General features: G+C 41.9%; 1 protein-coding gene across 6 annotated transcripts in view; it reads right to left on the bottom strand.

The window, feature by feature from the left end:
- Window positions 1-20,863, bottom strand: part of EIF2B5 (eukaryotic translation initiation factor 2B subunit epsilon) — a 59,897-nt gene that overhangs the window by 31,213 nt on the left and 7,821 nt on the right. For 4 of the 6 annotated variants that reach the window (XM_085899167.1, XM_085899168.1, XM_085899166.1 and 1 more), the window contains 11 exons: window positions 20,689-20,863; window positions 20,293-20,464; window positions 19,337-19,414; window positions 16,853-16,930; window positions 16,509-16,693; window positions 16,262-16,422; window positions 15,985-16,130; window positions 15,247-15,376; window positions 15,045-15,143; window positions 14,595-14,699; window positions 4,164-4,254 (listed from right to left, as the gene is read on the bottom strand). The exon at window positions 20,689-20,863 is cut by the window's right edge and continues 23 nt beyond it. In XM_085899167.1, the coding sequence (XP_085755293.1) occupies window positions 4,164-4,254; window positions 14,595-14,699; window positions 15,045-15,143; window positions 15,247-15,376; window positions 15,985-16,130; window positions 16,262-16,422; window positions 16,509-16,693; window positions 16,853-16,930; window positions 19,337-19,414; window positions 20,293-20,464; window positions 20,689-20,863 (1,420 nt within the window). Of the gene's footprint in view, window positions 1-4,163; window positions 4,255-14,594; window positions 14,700-15,044; window positions 15,144-15,246; window positions 15,377-15,984; window positions 16,131-16,261; window positions 16,423-16,508; window positions 16,694-16,852; window positions 16,931-19,336; window positions 19,415-20,292 lie in introns of all 6 variants that reach the window. The other 2 variants (XM_085899169.1, XM_085899172.1) reach the window with 2 other exon arrangements.

The following is a 20,863-nucleotide window of genomic DNA, read 5'->3' as shown; positions in this document are numbered from 1 at the left end:
GACATCACACTCAGAACCCACCTTGATCCAAATGGTGGCTTACAAAGAAGAATGGTGTATTTCGAGCTCGGATTTCCAGATTGATTGCACCGTCATTAGCAACTCTGAAGGTTCTCAGTATATTGAAACCGATCAGTAGGATTTTAAGAAACTATTAGAGACAAAAATTAGTTGTGGAAATGCTTTTGGAAGAATTATGGAGCTGTATCATTTTGAGCCGTATGTGAGTGATTCAGAGAAAGATGGCGACAATGGAAGTGTTCGTGAAGATGAAAACGCTGGCTGCGTGTTCACTACAGTACAGACTGGTTTGTTTGACTTGCAGAAATTTGTTTATAATTATTTTCAGGTGATCGTGTGGTCACTGCTGGGCAAAGGCAACAAGAAGAGAAAGTACATATGCTGGTAACCGTGTCCAGATTATCTAGTTTCAAGCGACGGCTGTTTCCAAGTAAATTGATTATTAGTTTTCCAACTAAGTAAATCGATTATTACCTCTCCAATGGTATAATTGTTCGATGACAGCAGGAACCGCTACATTAAAGCTCGATGTCCTGCTTCTTTGCGTGACAGACAGACACATCTCCTTTATAAATGCTATAACCACTGTTCTGTCCAAGTCAAATTCTGAGACCAAACCTAAGGAAATATAGATTGTTACTGACAGTCACCCCATCCCCCTATTATAATAGAATCCTTGCCACTTGCGCCTGGTTCCAATTGGGTGGGAGAATTTATGAAAATGTCAGACGCCAAAAGATTGCAACTCGTCATGCAATAAACGAAGTCCAAAACTGTCCGTTACTCTCAAAAGGTCTTGGAAAATAATGTATATTCCAAGCGTTAGTCCCATGTGTCAGCACCTCTTACGCACCCTTAAGTTGTTGTTGTAATGACTAATTGTTTTTTTTCTGGGATGTGCCAGGAAAAAGACAACTTTACAAAGTTCATGGAAGAACGGTGTGCTAGATGGGTATGAACTGACAGTGGAACAGAAAGCAAGGGAATAAAAGAACAGGAAAAAAAAGGAGAGAGAAAGGAAACACTATAACCTGGAAATAAAAGGGCCGAGCCAAAAAGGGATTAAGGGGGTAATCATTTTCTTCTTGCACATGGCAGCTTAGCTGCCGGGGTAGCTATCATTTCTTGGAAGCACGACTGTCGCTAATGCAGTGCCCCTCTACCAGTACACACTGGTACTCATTTCACCAACCTCAGAAGGATGATAGGCTGAGTCAACCCCCTGGTGTATTAATTCAGTGGCCAACTGGGCTTGAACTCAGGACCCAAGGATCGATCCCAAGCCACCACCCTAACCACGAAGCCAACACCAGGCTATGGGGGTAATAAAGAGTGAGTAGTGATGCTCTTAGATCTTATGTCGATTGAACAAAGCACTTTATATAGTGAGCAGAGCAGGATTGTTCAGTGTTGGAGAAGACTGGATGCCAACCAACCTTATTGAGCATGATATAAAGCTTTCATGATGAGATGAAAGCAACAGTTCATTTTGACGGATCAACTTCATCTGAATGAGATGAAGAGGAAGAACAGTGAAACAAGGATTTTGGCAACCGCTGCACTCTGGAATCACCTTGTCACGACTCCCGAGTTCTGCATTTAAAGATATGGAAGATGGAATGGACTTGCTCACAAGATCTGATGGAAAGCCTTACAACTTGTCATGACTTGAGGCAAAGATCAAAGTTAGACATGTTCTTGAGGGAGTTTCTATTTGCTGACGATACTGCTCTTGTAGCCCACAATGAAAGAGTACTCAATAACTTATGGATCGCCTTTCAAGGACCTGCCAGGCATTTGCTCTCATTATCAATAACAGTGGTACTAGGAATACCCAATAGACCTTAAATTTTATGAATGGAAGTCCTCTTGAGATGGTCACGAATTCACATACCTAGGATCCACAGTGACCAGCAGAAGAGCACAGCATGCATAGTTAAGGCTGTGACTACTTTTTGTAGACTGATGGGTAGAGCTTCGAACAATCAAAGACTCACCACAAAGACAAAAATGCTTGTGTACAAGGCCTGTGTACTGAGCATTCTTCTGTATGGAAGTGAAACATGGACAATATACTCTCATGAAGAACCCAGATGATTGGGAAGATTGGGACAAGTGGCATCAAACTCCTTCAAGGTATCAAGGATCAAGACACCAAATGGTTGCTACAACTTCAAGAGAAGCGAGCTCGCTGAAAGGAAGTAGCACTCCAGCTACCAGATTGCCGCTGTTGCATTGACAATTACTGCTTCAGGAAGAGCAAGTTCCGGATTGGACTATTCAGTCACAGGAGGCATTGCAAACTGACATCTTAAGCTGCTAAACTACCATCTCCCACAGACGCAAGGATGGGGGGATGACACGAGATGGTGTTGCACCACCAACTTAAAGCTCGAGAAGGGGGGAAAGAACACCCTCAGGAAGGCAGTTTACAGATGGGAGAAAAGAGGAATGAAACAATTGTGTGTCGGCCTGTGATGCGAGAACAGACGTTTGGCATTATCACGGGACCTTCCAATGTTGTTTTCGGTTCCACATAATTCTGCAGAGCCAGAAGTGATGCTGGAGCACCAGCCCATATAGGAGAGCAGTCCTCCATTGAGGTGCAGCAGAGGCTGTGCAGACCAAGTCTCTGATTTTTCAAAATAGTATGGATGATGCCATCTGCTGCTGACTGGTTGGCCATGGAAAGGAGGTCATGGTTGATGTTGAGCCAAGAAGTACAAGAGAATGAACTTCTTCCAGTGGCTGACCATAGAAAGAGAAAGGTGTGTTTGTCTGACTATCCTTCTGGAGCAACAGGGTAAGACAGATTTGCCAAGATTAAAAGACACATTCCATCTATCAAACCAGTACTGTCGGACCCTGCTATTCACAGGGGATACGTTCCTGAATAATGCTGTGAATGTCAGGTCGTTGTTTAAAAATATATATTGGTTTTTTTTTTTTTTAAACATGGTTTTGGCTCATTAAACAGCGATTACACAGAAGGAGAAAGGGGAAGTAACAGCAGGGTGGATAATATGGATACATTAGCAAAATTGTGTTTGACCAGTTTGTGATTTTTGTTAAGGTCTGAGGAGAGGGAAGAGGCTGCTGCCTGTCTGTCAGAAGGATGAGAGACGTCACAGCAGAGAGTGGAGTCATCAGCAAAGAGATGAAGAGGATTTTCCAGAGTCAGAGAGATCAATGATCAAGATAAGGACTAATATGGGGCTTAGAACATTGCTTTGGCATACTCCAGCCTTGACACGGAGAGGGGATGAAAGGGTTCCGTTGAGAGCCACACATTGGCTATGAGAGGGGAAGAAGTCAGTTATCCAAGAGTCGCATTGACCTTGGATTCCATAGGCAGACAGTTTGGAGAGTAAGGCAGGGTGCCAGACTGCATCAAAAGCTCTATGTCCAGAGAGAAGTCCCTGATCTCACGTCCGATATTGAGGGCCTCCACCGTTGGGTGAGTCGAAGCAGCATATCCAAGGTCGAGTGACAAGGTCTGAATCCGAATTGATGATCTCATATGAGGCTGTTGGAGAAAAGGAATTATTTTATGTCAACTGCGATGATGGATTTCATGACCTTGCTGATGATTGGAAGTACAGTCAGCTAATTGATCTGTTGTTAAGGGGATCCGTTTTTGCACCTTTTTATGTTATGCTGTGATGTTGGCCGATTTCAAATTCCTCAAGTGGATGTAGGAGATGAGTCCTGAAGTGTTTAAAATAAATAAATCCACGAATAGTGGGGTCCGACTGTAAATAATAATCAATCCCAGATAAGGGGGGAGAGAGAGAGACAGAGAGACAGAGAGACAGAGATATATATATATATATATACATATACATATACATGACACACTGTGGTCATCTGCAAAAAGACAGAGTTATCCAGAGTTGCAAGGTGAAAGTTGTTATGAACATCAAGTTTGTGTGTGCAGACATGCAGTGATAAGGATTTTTGTTTTTGGTAATGTTTTTGAGAAACATCTTGTGTTGAATCTTATGCAAAATAATGACACACAAATACTTCAAAGGGGAGTAAACAGTTCTGTTGTTGGTGAAGTGTGTGTTCATTGAACCCAAGCAACTGCTCAACTACAAATGCAGTTTGCAGTCTTATGAGGTGAAGATAGGCAAAATTACTTGGAAGAGTTGATCTCTAAGATGAGGTTTTCACAGGAAACGCATTCATCCACTGCTCGTTGCATGCTGTCCATGACCTCCACACTGAACACTACACACAGGGTCGAACAGATTAGTGCAAGGACAACAGGTACGTGGCAGAATTCTTAAATATAATTAATCAGACCACATAAGTTAATGCAAGACGGAGGAACACAACTCTTACAAATTGGCTCTGATCTTCCAAGAAGCTTCCAAAATTTTAAGTGATAGAGACTCATAGTGTACTTGACTTTATGATGAACAAGTTAAAAATATATATATTTTTATTTTTTAAAGGAGGTAAGGATGGCTCACATTGCTAAAATTTAAGAAACGATGAAATCCAACAGTATTTTTTATTGAACACCGGCATGAGTTGTTGCACATTGTGAATCATCCTAACCTCTTTCTGCGCTAATCAGAATGTCAGGAAAACCGCAAGGACCCATGTTAACGACATACAAGTTGCGCATAATCCCCAAATTCCAGTGGTGCCGACGCTGTGCACCGCTGTATTAACAAGCACATTAACAGGTAAAAACCACAATCGTGTTTTTGTGCAGTACAACTGACTCTTTGAGGGGGCTATTGTGCATGGTAAGATGTGCTTTTGTGTGGTCGACGCATAGTCGGGGGTTTGCTCCTTCTTAAATGAAATTTTCCAACTGCACCTCTCCAGATCGGAATTATATGACGTCCGTCTACAAAGTAACAGGACTGAGCCTGCTGTGTGCTCCACATACACAACTTGAATGAACAGGTTGTGTCACAGTCTTTCGCAACATATATAAATAAATATATATATATATATATATATATATATATATATATATATATATATATATATATATATATATATATATATATATATATATATATATATATATATATATATATATATATATGATTGGTGATGGTTGACTGTGCTCATTGTGCGATTTTTTTTAAAGGTCGTGCTTTACACGTTGTCTAGTCTGAGTCGTGCTACGAGTCGTGAGAAGGGAGCCAATCTGAAGTTTCTTGCCAAGCTTGGCAAAACACCTTCCGAATCTTTTGCAATGCTGCAGCAAGTCTACGGGGAAGAAACGGTCACGTACACGTGCATTTGAATGGCACAAGTGGTTCAAAGAGGGAAGGGAAGAGGTTGAAGATGACCCATGGTCTGGAAGACCTTCAACGAGCATAACGGCGGACAACATCGAGCGTGTGAAGCAGATGGTGCACGCAGATTGTCGACTCGTGGTGCGGATGATTGCTGAGGAACTTTCCATGAACAAGGACACTGTCTGGAGCATCATCACTGAAAATCTCGAAATGCGCAAGGTGTGCGCAAAGATGGTCCCCAAGCTGTTGTCCGAGGACCAGAAACAGCAAAGAGTCACTGTCTGTCAAGACATTATCGAACGCCTCGAGGATGATCCAGACCTGCTCGGGAGAGTCATTACTGGCGATGAATCGTGGATATTCGAATACGATCCCGAGACCAAACGGCAGAGTTGTCAGTGGAAAAGTCCGGCATCACCAAGACCAAAAAAGCAAGGATGTCGAAGTCGAAGGTCAAGGTGATGCTCATCACGTTTTTTGACATCAAGGGCATCGTCCACTTCGAATTTCTACCACAGGGTCAAACAGTGAATCAATACGTGTACAAGGAGATCCTCCGGCGCCTCATGAGATCAGTCTGGGACAAGAGGAGGGATCTGTGGGAGAACAACACCTGGGTGCTCCACCATGACAACCCCCTGCTCACAGTGCCCTGAGCATCCGACAGTTTCTGGCGGAGAGAAACGTGCCACCTCTGGAGCAACCCTCGTATTCGCCAGACTTGGCCCCTTGTAATGTTTTTCCTATTCCCCAAGCTCAAGGGGGTGATCAAGGGGACCCGATTTCCTGATGTGGAGGCCATCAAAAGGGCCGTGACGACGGAGCTCTGGAGGATTCCAGAAGAAGCCTTCCGGGGATGCATGGAAGAAAAGGATAGACAAGTGTGTGAGACTGGAGGGAAACTATTTTGAAGGGGACAAGCTGTGATTGCAATATATTTTTTGGAATAAAATTTCTGTGAAGCCAGTCCCATTACTTTTTAGACGGACCTCATATATTTTCGGAATACAGTATAAGAGATACCATGAATAGATAATGGGTTTTCAAAAGACTTGCAGAACACATTAAAAACAGCCAGAGTTTGACTTTCCACCCAAGATGTTTACGTCGTGATGTACATGCGTACTTATTTCAAAATGTTTCCTTGAAATAAATACAACACCAAATACATATAACAGACATAGAAATAAATACAACACCAAATACATATAATAGACAGAGAAATAAATACAACACCAAATACATATAATAGACATAGAAATAAATACAACACCAAATACATATAATAGACATAGAAATAAATACAACACCAAATACATATAATAGACAGAGAAATAAATACAACACCAAATACATATAATAGACAGAGAAATAAATACAACACCAAATACATATAACAGACATAGAAATAAATACAACACCAAATACATATAATAGACATAGAAATAAATACAACACCAAATACATATAATAGACATAGAAATAAATACAACACCAAATACATATAACAGACATAGAAATAAATACAACATCAAATACATATAATAGACAGAGAAATAAATACAAAACCAAATACATATAACAGACATAGAAATAAATACAACACCAAATACATATAATAGACATAGAAATAAATACAACACCAAATACATATAACAGACATAGAAATAAATACAACACCAAATACATATAACAGACATAGAAATAAATACAAAACCAAATACATATAACAGACATAGAAATAAATGCAAAACCAAATACATATAACAGACATAGAAATAAATACAACACCAAATACATATAACAGACAGAGAAATAAATACAACACCAAATACATATAACAGACAGAGAAATAAATACAACACCAAATACATATAACAGACATAGAAATAAATACAACACCAAATACATATAACAGACATAGAAATAAATACAACACCAAATACATATAACAGACATAGAAATAAATACAAAACCAAATACATATAACAGACATAGAAATAAATACAACACCAAATTAGATATCTGCGATCACCAAGGGTAAAATTACCCTTTAGTCGGGTCAATGCATGACAAACAACCAGCAAACCCACAACAAATGGCAACAAAAGGTTTCTCAGTGGTTTTCATTCCTACTGGATATACTGATCAATAGAAAAAAAAAAGTCTACCAAAATCTGACATCCGGAAATGGGTTAAAACAGTCATTTTCAAGATGGCCGCCACCAGGCTTTGAAATAACTAAAACAGCTATAACTTCTTCAAGAATTGTGATAAAAACATAATTGTTGGTTCTGCTCCATGGTTTTAATGGATCAGCAATCCATTGGTGTCAATAAAATTTAGATCTGATCAGTATTTAACATAAAATTCAAGATGGCGGCAAAAAAATGAAGGGCATAAAATCAATAAATTGTCTTTATATACTGAAACGCAAAAGAAACTTACCACCTTTTAAAAACTTTCAAATATCAACAATAACACTGCGTGTAGTAAATGTGTGAACTTATTTGTGGACAAGAGTGTCCTCACCGTCAGACAAAACGGTCACGGATGGTGACTTCATAGCACAGCTGTTGAACAGCCATTTTGACTGTCAGTGATTAGCCAAGGGGTATGGGATGATTTTAATGAGCTGCATGTGATGTCTTGATATTGGCTTTTAAAAGGCCAGTGCAAAATGGGCATTTCAATCAACATGCTACGATTGTTAAGGGATCAACGGCAGTGTGCCTTGGGCAGACTGCAAGGCGGATTGAGCGACCGTGAGGTGGCACGTTGCCTTGGCTGCTCACACCAGACGATATCGGCCCTGGTGGATATCCACATATGCTATTGAAAGGGGACTGACATTGCACCCGGTGCTGTTCTGTACTGTAGAACAAACTTATGAGATGGTGTATCTTGGTCAAAAACTTGACATGTCATCAATAAAATACCAATGATTCAATTAGCAATTGTTGGTTTGTTTTATTTTGAACTGTTACAATTTTATTACATTTCAAACAAGTGGTAAGTTTCTTTTGCGTTTCAGGATATAATCAAACCTCTGTTAGGCAATCACCCCACATTTATCAAATTCTAACAAAAGGGTTTTCAGTCTTCTCTTACCAGTAATTAATGTGATGTATTACCACTCCAGATTGGTCTCGCTGTGCAGGTCCATCACATATATCGGTCAAAATTCCTTGTGGAAACCCTGTGTAATATGGGGTACGGCTCGTCATATGGTAAAGTACTGCGGTTTGAAAAGAATGCGGCAAGCTGTGTCACACCCGATTTGCTAATTGAAGAAACGGGCGTATTTGACCTATCAGTGTTGTTTGCCGGTGACAATGCAGATCACAACATAATCACCCTTGATGGCAAAGGTACCTTTCATGGAATGGGCATGATAGCTGCATTGACTCCTGGTAGAAAATAAAGTCATCTTGTGACAAGGCAGAAGATTTCAAAATTGAACATTGTACAGATGTCAAAAATTGATATCAAAGAATATGGCTTTGCAACCAATGTTCTTCGCAACATCAAGTTCCGAGACCTCCCAGATCTCCGAGTCTGTGACATGAGAGTTGAGATTTTCTGGGAGCTATTTCAAACAGACTGTACCAGGCTGGCAGGGGATGATGCACATCCTTCACCGAGGACAGACACATCCTGGCGCATCCTCCATTCTGTATTTGCCAATGATTGATATGTATCCAGGCGACAAGGCTTGCATTCTGTCCACCATGGCCATCAGACACCATGTCCCTCCTGTGATCACGTTTGATCAACCGCTGTACTGGAAAGCTGCCGAGATAATCAGTGCTGCATCAGAGAATAGCCATTTGAAGGGGATCGTGCTTAGGCTGGGTACATTTCACACGTTCATAAATCTGCTTGGAGCAATAGGCACGTTGATGGCGGGAACAGGACTCAAAAACATCCTGGCACTGGTGTACGATGAAAATGCTGTAGTTCATATGATGTCCGGAAAATCTGTTCAGAGGGCATTCCAAGGCCATCTACTGGTGAGCAAGTGTCTACATCGAATTATTGTGGCATCTGTAGTGGAGGAAAATCCTGAGTTCATGCTCCAAGTAGAAGAGATTGAGAAAATGTATTTGTCCTTGCTAACGGGTGACATCTCTCTTGAAAATCTTGAAAAAATCCGCTGCAATTGTGAAGATCACTGATGAACTTGAAAAAAATAAATCTGAACTTGCTGCACAATCCAAAACGAGTAAGCTGTGGCTGGGTTATCAGAAAATGCTCCATACTGCTCAGGCAATGATCAAGGCAGATCACACTGGGTCTTAGAAGGATCACTTGCAAGCTGTTGCTGATGCCTTGCCAATATTTGCAGCAGATGGACACTACAACTACCAGAAATCCGCTTATCTCTACGTACAAGAAATGAGTGAACTGGAGAGCAAACACCCAGATGTGTATGAGCAGTTTCAAAATGGCTTCCATGTGATCCGGCGAACAAACCAGTTTTGGGCAGGCCTCAGATGTGATCTAGTCATCGAACAAACACTCATGAGATCACTAAAGAGCACCGGTGGCTTGACTCATGGCAGTAAGACGACAGAGGAACACCTCGCATTGTGGACAATGTCAGCCCCCATAACATCTGAGGTCAACGTCGCCATGCAGGACTTCAATGATCTCAAATACACAACAAGCGAACAGCATAAAGAAGCAACTGGTGCCAGAATTGAAAAACATGCATTTGACCTCTCGAAGATAAGCACAAAGCTGAATGCATTTTCACCTTTCTCCTCTGATCCTACATTGAGAAATATCATAAATGGTATCGTGGCAAGCGAAGACATCAACGTGCATGAATATGAAGCTGTTGGGAACAAAATCATCGAGAGAATAATTGGACAACCTGTGTTTTCCTTCTCCATCAAGAGGACAGAGAAAACAAAGACCCTGGGAAATTCTAATGCTCTCCAGGTTGCTCTTCACAGAACCATTGACTCCAGTGTGCTATTCCAGCGATTTCTGGTGGTACCCCAGATAGGTGATTTATCACTGGAGGACGTGACGAGTTTTGAGCTCAGTCCATACCCTCCATCCCTCTTTGAGGACAACAAGATCTTGAGGAAGGTCAACAAACCTCACCTCGCTCAAGCCATCAATGACCACTGCACCAAGGCACTGGCATGTGAAGGAGTACCTGACACCACACCTTCAGCACACCTTAAGACTGAAAGGTATGTTCTTGATGGTGGGTCCTTGCTGCACAAGCTCAAGTGGAAGAAGGGAGATGCATATGGCAAAATAGCCAGAGCATATGCGGACTTCACAGCAAAACACTATGGGACAGCAACTGTTGTCTTTGATGGCTATGGCTATGATCACCTTAATAGGTGATCAGCTGAAGAAAGTGGGCTGCACAGTTATTTCGGCAGAAGGGGACGCTGATGTGGACATTGCCAAGACAGCCGTAAACAGCACATTTCTGCATTCCACCACACTTATCGGAGAGGACACAGATTTGTTGATGCTTTTGCTCCATTACTGTATACCAGATGGAAAACCATGCCATTTCAGATCAGACAACCAGTCAAGAAGCAATCTGAAAGTATATGACATCAATCGGATGAAGCATATTCTTGGGAATAAGTTGTGCACTCAACTATTATTCCTGCACGCCTTCACAGGATGTGATGCAACATCTCGTGTGTATGTCTTTCAGAAACTGGTGGAAGAGGATCAAGGCCTCCAGTTGTGTGCAGATACATTCACTTCGAAAGGCGTCAGCCACGCTGAAATAAAGAAACTTGGCAGCCAAGCGATGGCCGTTATATTTGGTGGGGAGAGCACAAGTTCTCTGGCAGCCATGCATTACAAGATATTCACAAAGAAGGTCGCTGCTGCTAAGTCTTTCGTTACACCTGAACGTCTTCCCCCAACCGAATCTGCCACCAAGTTTCCTTGTCCGAGTGTACTTCCAGGTCATGGTTTGGATGGGGATGGTGAGTGACCTCGTTCCTCTAGACTGGGGCTGGAGACTTGAAGACATTCGATTTGTACCTATCATGACTGCCATGAATGCTGCACCAGACACTCTTCTGAAGATGATACACTGCAACTGCACCACAACTTGTGACACACCCCGTTACAGCTGCAGAAAGAATGGGCTTCCGTGTACGTCTGCATGTGTATCATGCCAAGTGACGTTTTGTGACAAGCCACCAAATCAAGCCTCTGAGGAACTAGAGGACAGTGATGAGGACTGAAATTGTAACCTAAACTGCCATTATGTAATGTTCACAAATAAATGTTTCAGTGGCACCAGGTGTTCAGTGATTTTAGTTCAGATGGAAAATTTATTGATTTTTGCACTCTTGAATTTTATGTTAAATACTGATCAGATCTAAATTTTATTGACACCAGTGGATTTCTGATCCATTAAAACCATGGACCAGAACCAACAATTATGTTTTTATCACAATTATTGAAGAAGTTTTAGCTGTTTTAGTTATTTCAAAGCCCGGCTGCGGCCATCTGGAAAATGACTGTTTTAACCCATTTCCGGATGTCAGATTTTGGTAGACTCTCTTTCTGTTGATCAGTATATCCAGTAGGAATGAAAACCACTGAAAAACCTTTTGTTGCAATTTGTTGTGGGTCAGGTGGTATTTTGACCCGACTACTTGGTAATTACCCAATCCAATGATGGCATATTTTGTCCGGATAGCCATGTGACCTTGACCTTCAACATTTAGGAATCTTGTGTAAATCAGGAAAATGTGTCTCCATCTACAATCTATCGAGAGAACTCAACACCATGAAGATCAGAGGAAAATTATTCCAGTTATGATCAAAATTGTCTTTAATTAGGTCACAATCTGAAAAAGTCGGTCAAGGTCAAATTAAATGAGGTGCACAACTTCAGTGCAGGTGCACCATTATGATGCAAGAACATCTATGAAGGAAGGCCAAGCGGTCTGAGATTCCGCATTGCCAAAAAAAAAAAACGGGGTTTTTGTTTTTTTCAGACCATCATTTCATCCCCAAAGTCTCAGCCGGCTCGGAGATACGGCTTGGAAATTGGGAGTGCAGGAAGAAAAAGACAAATGGATAAAACCAAAATGGTGATTTATTATTCCTTGGGGATCTAAAACTGTGGTTCCATTAAAAAGAAATTAACATGGAGGGGTATGATGTAAATAGAGCGTGAATGAGTCTTGTTCTAGGCTATTTCGAGAGGGCAATTTCATGCTGATCAGACAATCCTTAGTCGAGTTTGTGAAAAATGTTGATTTCTATAATTGGGTCATGACCTTGAATTAGGTCAAATAGAACTGTCAACCCTGCACATTTTATTCCCATTGATGCAAAATTTCATTCTGAAACTCCACTTACAATGGCAGAAAAAAACCTAAACGGTGGTTTAGTACTCAGGGTATAAGACCTTGATCTTTAACCCAGAGAATGATGATGTAAATCGAGCATAAATGTGCCTTCCTCTTGGCTACCTTGGAAGGACAATTTCGTTCTCATCGGACAAACCTTAGTCAACTTATGGTGAAAAATGTCTAAATATCTATAATCTGTTCATGACATTAAAAATTAGGTTAAGGTCAAATAAAATATACCCCACATACTCTCTGTTCACATTATTTATGCAAAATTTCATTCCGAAAGTCCCAGGCAGCTCAAATTGGGAGTGCAGGAAGAAAAGAAAACGAGATAAAACGGAAATGGTGATTTAGTACTCCCAGGGGTTCTAAAACTCTGTGGTTCCGTTAAAAACTTGAAGGGCACTCGGGAGAGCACACACCTCCGCCATGTAATGCCTGATCCACGAGAACATATCGGGCCAAATACATTTTTGAAATATCATGCTATGCAGTACTATATCGTTTTTGGCCCAATCACTCAATGGTGAAGAATCACTTTATTAATTCAAAAATTCTCGTATCCAGATCCGGATTTGGGATCTTCACCAAAATCGTATCAATTCATCATGGTCACATGCCCATGTCCATCAAGTTTCATCCGAATCCGTCCACAACTTTTTGAGATATCGTGCTATATATCGGTTTTGCCCTATCAATGGTGAAGAATCACTGAAAAAAATTAAATATTTCTCGTATCCAGATCCAGATCTTCACCAAAATCTAATCAGTTCGTTCTTGTCACACACCCAACCTGTCTACAAAATTTCATCCGGATCCGTCCACAAACAGACAAACAAACAAACACAGAAAGGGGTGAAAACACAACCTGCTTCACCTTCGTCGGCAGAGGTAATTAAGGCACCAATTGCAGAAACAAACCCGACAGTTTATAAACCTCCTCTCCCACAGGAGGAGGCTTAAAAGGAGCGTTCATAGAATACATTACCCCATGCAGTCTTGAGAAAATGGACATGGGAAGGGTCTTTTAAACTCTTGTTTTGCGTTTCCGAGCGCAATCTACGTTTCCTACGAGTCGTCATTTTTGTCTGAATCTCGATATTCCCGAACAGAGCAAGAGCAGCAAATTCGATTGGTCGAGATGGCATAAAATTGGTGCAATATTTTGTCCAAGTACTGATAAACTGGAGGTTTGTGGAAGTGGCAATGACAATTTGTGTTCTGCAGTGTTGAAGTATGTAATTACATTGAAATAAAATTAATATTTTAAAGGTTGTAGGAAAAAAAAAAAATTGAACCAAACAAACTTTTTCGGAAGTTTACCGCCGTTGACGCACCATATTTTACACCACCTAATTTAACATGTTAAATTCGTAAAACATGTCTGTTGTGTGTGTGTGTCCATTAGGACGTCCTCAAAAACGGAAGGTTTCGTGTTTGGAATGATTTTCAGTTTTGTTTGACTGACAGGCAGACTTACCTTGACCCTCTCTGCGCACGCGTGCTCAGGACCAGATTCCGTACGAATTGCCAAATTCAGAGCCCCAGTACTGCTAAACTGCAGGTTCATATTCTGCAGTGTTCAAAATAAAACACTCAATGTAAATGAAGTAGTTCATCGATCTTAAACTGATGGCTGCAGATCGGCAGTGTGAACCAATTGCTTTACCCAGATTTGCACTTCGTGTGAGCAGAGTAAATACTGAAGATTCATGTGGAATACTCGTGTCGGTGAACAACAGTGAACATTGGGTCTAATCGACGAACAATAAACCAGTATATGTTAACTGCAGTGGGGAAACGAGGTGAGACGACATTTTGAGTGTTGGTTCCTCATTAGCGTTCTCTCTCTCTGCTCAGACGACAGGCAAGCACGTGCAACACACCTGATTTCCTCGGGCGGTAAACATACTATTATCTATTGATAAAATAATTCTGCACTTACTCTTGGTATCATCAGGAGGTGGTGTAGGAGGTCCCTCCTCAGTATCCGTATCGGAATCGGACTCCTCGCTCTCTCCCAGCTCCTTGGCTTCTGCAACAGACAAACCTGGAACAAAACAAAGATGATTGTAACGCACGGCTGTTTGAAGCACACAACTGATATAAATACACCATAAAAAAAAAAAATAAAAAAAACTTTGTGCACTCAAAACAGAGCTCTCTCATTTACCGTTAAATTATCTCACCCGCGCAAATTTGAATGCAGGAAGTGACGTTTTTGTTGAAATTATAAATTTTTACGACAACATACTACTGGTACCTCATTCCATAAGAAGAATACATACAGCACTCAAATCGATTCAGTTTTGCTTGTTTTAGAAATTTCTGGGAAATGAATCACAAACAGTAGTGGTTTCTGTTTATCACAATGCAATAGAGTAAAAATTCTCACCCCATAATGTTGCCGCTACTTTCCCGTCAATTTCATCATGACTACTCGCACACCAAACGTAGCCTTTGCCCTCCATACCAACGTCTGTCTCGATGTACCCTGTAATGAGGGGCGGAGGAAGGGAGGGCATAAATGAGCTCAATGTATTAACCACCAGGATGGTGGTTACCAGCGCTCGCCGGTTTGCGTTCTCAAATCAGACCTCGAGGTGACATCTCTCCAACGTGCGTCTCATCGTCACTAAAGCCTTCATCGTCGGCCCGCACCTCTTCGGGCAAGTGCAGCGAGACAGCGGTGCCTTCTGCCAATTTCGCACAAGGACCCAGTATCACCTGACGAAAACAAAGGTTTATCATGAGGTTAATTTATTTTGTGTATGTGGGGAGGCCACACGAGTAAGCAAATGCTGAGGTTGTATGAGCCAAAGAGGATTTTTATGACTGAGGTCACAGGTAGGTGGAGAGTATCGGACGCTGGAATTCTGCTCTCGGCCTTTCCTATTGCAATAATAGCCGTAGGCTCCACCATGAGAAACCCTGAACCGATGGGATGAATTGTGCTTTTGAGGTGTAGGTGCAGCTATATTCCCATCCCCAGAACCAGCAGGCCACGCTCAAACCATGGTGCCTCAAGTCTTACATTAGTGTTTGTGCTGTCTCGTGGAAGCCTTGTCCATTATCATGCTTTGGAGTTTCAGGTCCCTTGATTTAAATTTGTGTGGACATCCAAAGCAGTGACCAAAACTTTTCATAAATGGCACTGTGGTTGGGAAAGGTTAGCCTAACGAACGGACGCACAGTTTTAATCAATAATGTAAGAACAGGCAGCTTCCAGAGCTGGGAGAAAAAAGGAAAGAAAATGTCCCACCAGAACAAATCTAGAATCAAAGCAAAGGAAATATGAGAGGCTCATGAAAAAGCTTACCCAAAATGGGACTCACCCCAAACGAAAGAACACAGCGAGGAAAAACCGTGCACTCAGGTTTGACTACAACACCATCACAAAGCACCGATCTCTGCACCGTTGAATTGTCACCCACAGTCACCGAATCCCAGAGCAAAGCTTCTTCCAATCGTACATTGTTACCTTGGACGGTAAGGTGCAGTCGGAGGACTCTCGACACAAAGCAAAATATAGGGCAAGGCCGTATAAATGAAGGAAACAGCATAGTGATGACAACACCGGCACGCATGACGTTTTTACAGGCACCACCATACCAATCACACAATTCCTGCCGATGACCGAGCGAGTAATAAAACAGCCCGAGCCGACAGTTGTTCCATCTCCAATCACGGTGTCTTGTTGAACCACACTTCCTGCACCGAGGCTCGCGCCACTACAGCGGTACACGTTGTGCCGACCAAGTAACAACCCCGTGCTGTAGATAAGGAAAGGCGGAGTTGTAACATCTATTGACATGATTCCCCCCCTGCCCTTACCCATAATTCCAGATTCCCATTTTACCTTTTAATTTTACTAACTTTGAAGGTTTTCACTGACCCGCGTTGCCCCAACCAGGTCTCGGGAACATGTGGATAAAGCCAGCGGCGAGTGACGTCGAGCGAGATGGACGAGTATGCTTGCAAGCAGCCAGCCCTTGCTGCGTAGGCCTCACGAAGCAACTGTACATGGATCTGATTTCCCAAGATCTGGAGAGAGCATGCATGCATCTTTTATCATCTGCCATTTCGCACTTTTGCATGAACCCCAATCGCTCCGACCCTCCATTCCATTCCTTCGTCACTCCATTTAAAATAATCATTTATATTGACGTAACCCATGGAAGTTTCCCCGTCATGGACACCCACCTCCTCATTGATGAGCACACCACGTACAAAATCTTCAAGCGTCTGGTAATCAAAGTTGTCGGTGAATAGTTGTGGCACCTGACACAGGCATGACGAAGTGGGGAGGAAAACGAGCAATTCAACAGGAAGAATCATGAAGCATGTCGACTTAGGATGGAACAAATACCCAGGAAACTAGAAATGATCTCGTTGTAAAATGCAATAGTGGGGTAGGCATGAAAGGGTTGAGGATTATGACCTTGTAGCAAAAAAAAAAAAAAAAAAAAAAAAAAAAAAAAAACCACTCATAAGATCTGATATAAATCAGATCAACATCCAATGAGAATCTCAGAATTATTTGAAAGGTCCCATGACACTCAAAATTTTCTGGTTATTTATATATTTACTTGACCTTCCTAGTGAAGAAATCACCCATGTTTCTTTTTTTTTAAATCAACAATGGGATAATTAGACCAATATTTCGAACATTTATAGTGCTTTTCACAACTTGCTATGCCCCGCCCCTCAAAAAAGCTGACTTCAGCGAACCGCAGGTCACGTGACCGTTGACGTCATCTCCAGAACGCGACTCACACAGAATGGATTGATTAGACGTCACGTGCCGTATAAAGTACGTACAAATGCATTGTGCACATTTGTTTGCTATCTCACTGATCGTCTTAATTCCTGTGATTGTTTCGCGCAAAAGAAATTCTGCTTCTGAGCCGTGTATGCACAACAATCACGAGGCAATTATTTATCCCTTTACTACCTTGTCGTAGTCGTGTACAAATCCAATACATGTATGCACAATAAAGGGCTACACCATGTCCACAAAATATATAATGTGACTGTTGAACGTTTCCATTAAAAAATAAAAATAAAGGGATATACAAGTAAAATACTAAAGATTAATATTGCATCATTTCAACGCGCAAGGAGATAATTTTAAAATCAAACAATGTGAAAAACCTGCACCCACATTTTGCAGCTGATTGAATTGCTCGTTGAAACCAGCCTGCTGGGATAGGTACGATTCCACATACACACAAGCCAGGTATGGCTGCACTCGACATACATGGGTTTATTCTAAAGTGAAGGTACTGCTTCCATTGGCTTGCTATTCATTAACAATTAGCCAAAATGCTGTAATAAATGAACAGGGAAAAATATGTTGGCGCAACGATGAAAGACAAATTTATCTGTCCTATTACACGGCCTCATAGCCTCGGGACTCTTACGCATTGACTCGTACATTGTGTGCATGCTCATACAAGTTACTTGTCAACTCTAGAGTCTAGACTAGTCAGATAAATCCGTCGTCCGTCCGACTAGTATGATAAATCTGACGTGCTGTGGCTTTCTTTTATTTTCTTTTCTTCATGGTTTTCTACTGGCGCTAAATGACGACAGTAGGAATAAAATAAATAAAAATGCAACAGAACGTTAGATTTATCGGACGACTCGAGACAATTGTGTCACAAGGTGTGTTCTGCACACAAGTTTTCATTGTATCCGGACAGCGAGGTTGCTTCGTTTTATGCGCGGAGAGACACGGCCGATGACATGCGCTGGCCTTGCTTGCAATTAATTTGCCGCGGAGCAACATGTCCGCTACGCTGCACTGGTCACGTCACCTCACTAAAATATTTGTGATATCGAGCAGTATGCAAGTAGAATTTACATTATTGAATTACGAATAGGATTTTGTCTAACCAGTTGTTATTTCCGAGTCTTCCTTCGATGTCCTCCCGATCGTCATGAACTCCGGGAATTTCATCGCCATTTTTCTCTGCTTGTCCTGCTTTGGGCTCGAACTGCTAAGGCCGTATTCCATTTCCAGCTGCCTGAACTTCACCTCACGGACTACGTTATCCGACAATTCTCCATCTGATTCAGACCAATATCCTTCATTTCTCTCACACTCACTGTCACTACCAGACAAATCAAAGTCCATGTCATCCATTATTCAAAACCAAATGTTTGATTTTTTTAAAAGCAGAAATGAACGAAGCGTTTGAGTCGACCGATCCAATGTGGAAACACACAGGAAGCCAATACAATAAGGTAGACGACCCACCCGAGTAAATTACATGCAGCCTTTGTTGTTCTGGAGATGATGTCATGTGGGTTACGCCTCTTTCAGTGGATTTCGGCAGAATTTTTAGGGGCGTTCCCGAAGAGGTTTCTTTTTAAAATTTTACATTTTACAGAATGAGTATTGTGAAAAAAAAAAATTGTCAGATCAGAAATAAAGATGAAAAACACATATATATATATATATATATATATATATATATATATATATATATATATATATATATATATATATATATATATATATATATATATATATATATATATATATATATATATATATATATATATATATATATATATATATATATATATGCAATTTCAGTACTTTTGAGTGTCATGGGACCTTTGAAGCAACCATGAAATGGAAAATAAAAAAAAGTTTCAGAATTAAGGTGAGAACGTTACCTGAGGAGAACACAGACAGATGTGTGGATCGAGTAGATCATAGCGAATTTGCACCTCATCAAATCCCTGGAAGATGTGCTGGGATTGAGTAAAGAAAACAACAACATCATATGTGAGTGGGGGTGACGAGTTTTACAGCCAGTTAGATGAGGGCAAGTAACATTAGGGGAGAAACGATGAGTGGAATCGGAGGCGAGACAGGGGTAAGTGGAATCGGAGGCGAGACGGGGGAAAGTGGAATCGGAGGCGAGACGGGGGTAAGTGGAATCGGAGGCGAGACGGGGGTAAGTGGAATCGGAGGCGAGACGGGGGTAAGTGGAATCGGAGGCGAGACGGGGGTAAGTGGAATCGGAGGCGAGACGGGGGTAAGTAGAATCGGAGGCGAGACGGGGAAAGTGGAATCGGAGGCGACACGGGGGAAAGTGGAATCGGAGGCGAGACGGGGGAAAGTGGAATCGGAGGCGAGACGGGGGAAAGTGGAATCGGAGGCGAGACGGGGGTAAGTAGAATCGGAGGCGAGACGGGGGTAAGTAGAATCGGAGGCGAGACGGGGGTAAGTGGAATCGGAGGCGACACGATGATGAGTGGCATTAAGCGTGAGACAAGGATAAGTGCCATTAATGGGAACACGGGGGAGGGTAAATAGCAGTGAGATAGAGTTAACTTTTGTGTCCCATATTTCTTCATCCCCACCACCCTCCCAACCTGTAGAAGATAATTTCAGCTCTTCTGTCCAATCTCCAAACAAATCAAACTCAAACAAATCTCCAATCAAACTTCATAATCACCTTGCCACAGAGGCATCAGGTTGTGTTTGTTACCCAGCTTGAGCAGGCCATGTATTTTTGAACACATACGATTGTATGTTGACCTCTTCCATCAGGATAAAAACCTTTAACCAAATATAAAAGCATAAAGATGAAAAGAACGTGCGGTGTTTATTGGATTATATTAACCAATGGAAATCGAAGACGCCCATGACCTTCGACCCGTTGGTAGTGCAGCAGTCGGTTGGAGGCAGTCTCGACAGCGATGACTACGTCGTCATCTCGGCAACGTACAGGATGGCCAGGAGCACATTCTGACAACACCATCGTCATCACCGAGACGTTGCGCTCTCGCTGACGCCTCTGCCTGCAACGGAATGCACAAGGGAACGCAACACTGCCTGAGAGATCGAGATTCATGGAATTGAAGAGCGGGACCAGGCCCGGTGAACTAGAGATGAGCAAGAAGAGGATGAGGGATTCACAAATGGATTCGTGTAATGAACATGTTTCTGGTATGCAATGAAGACTTAACTCCCACGTGAAATTATTTTTAATCCCCGAGTTTTCGACGTGGATTAGGACGCATGCCTATGTTCGTGCAGTAGACCACAGAAGGTCATGTTGGTAATGGCGTCGGCTGAAAGCAGCAGGAAGTCCGATCGTGCGAGAGACTTTGCGTCGACATCTCTCAGTACATCACCAAGGGAACGCAATGAGGGACCGCCCTCCACATGCACCACCATACCACCACCATCTC

This window comes from Eptatretus burgeri, chromosome 10 (assembly GCF_056783735.1).
Source record: "Eptatretus burgeri isolate ZD-2024b chromosome 10, Ebu_testis_v1, whole genome shotgun sequence".
Taxonomy (NCBI): Eukaryota; Metazoa; Chordata; class Myxini; order Myxiniformes; family Myxinidae; genus Eptatretus; species Eptatretus burgeri.
This window is presented reverse-complemented; position numbering and strand designations above follow the sequence as displayed.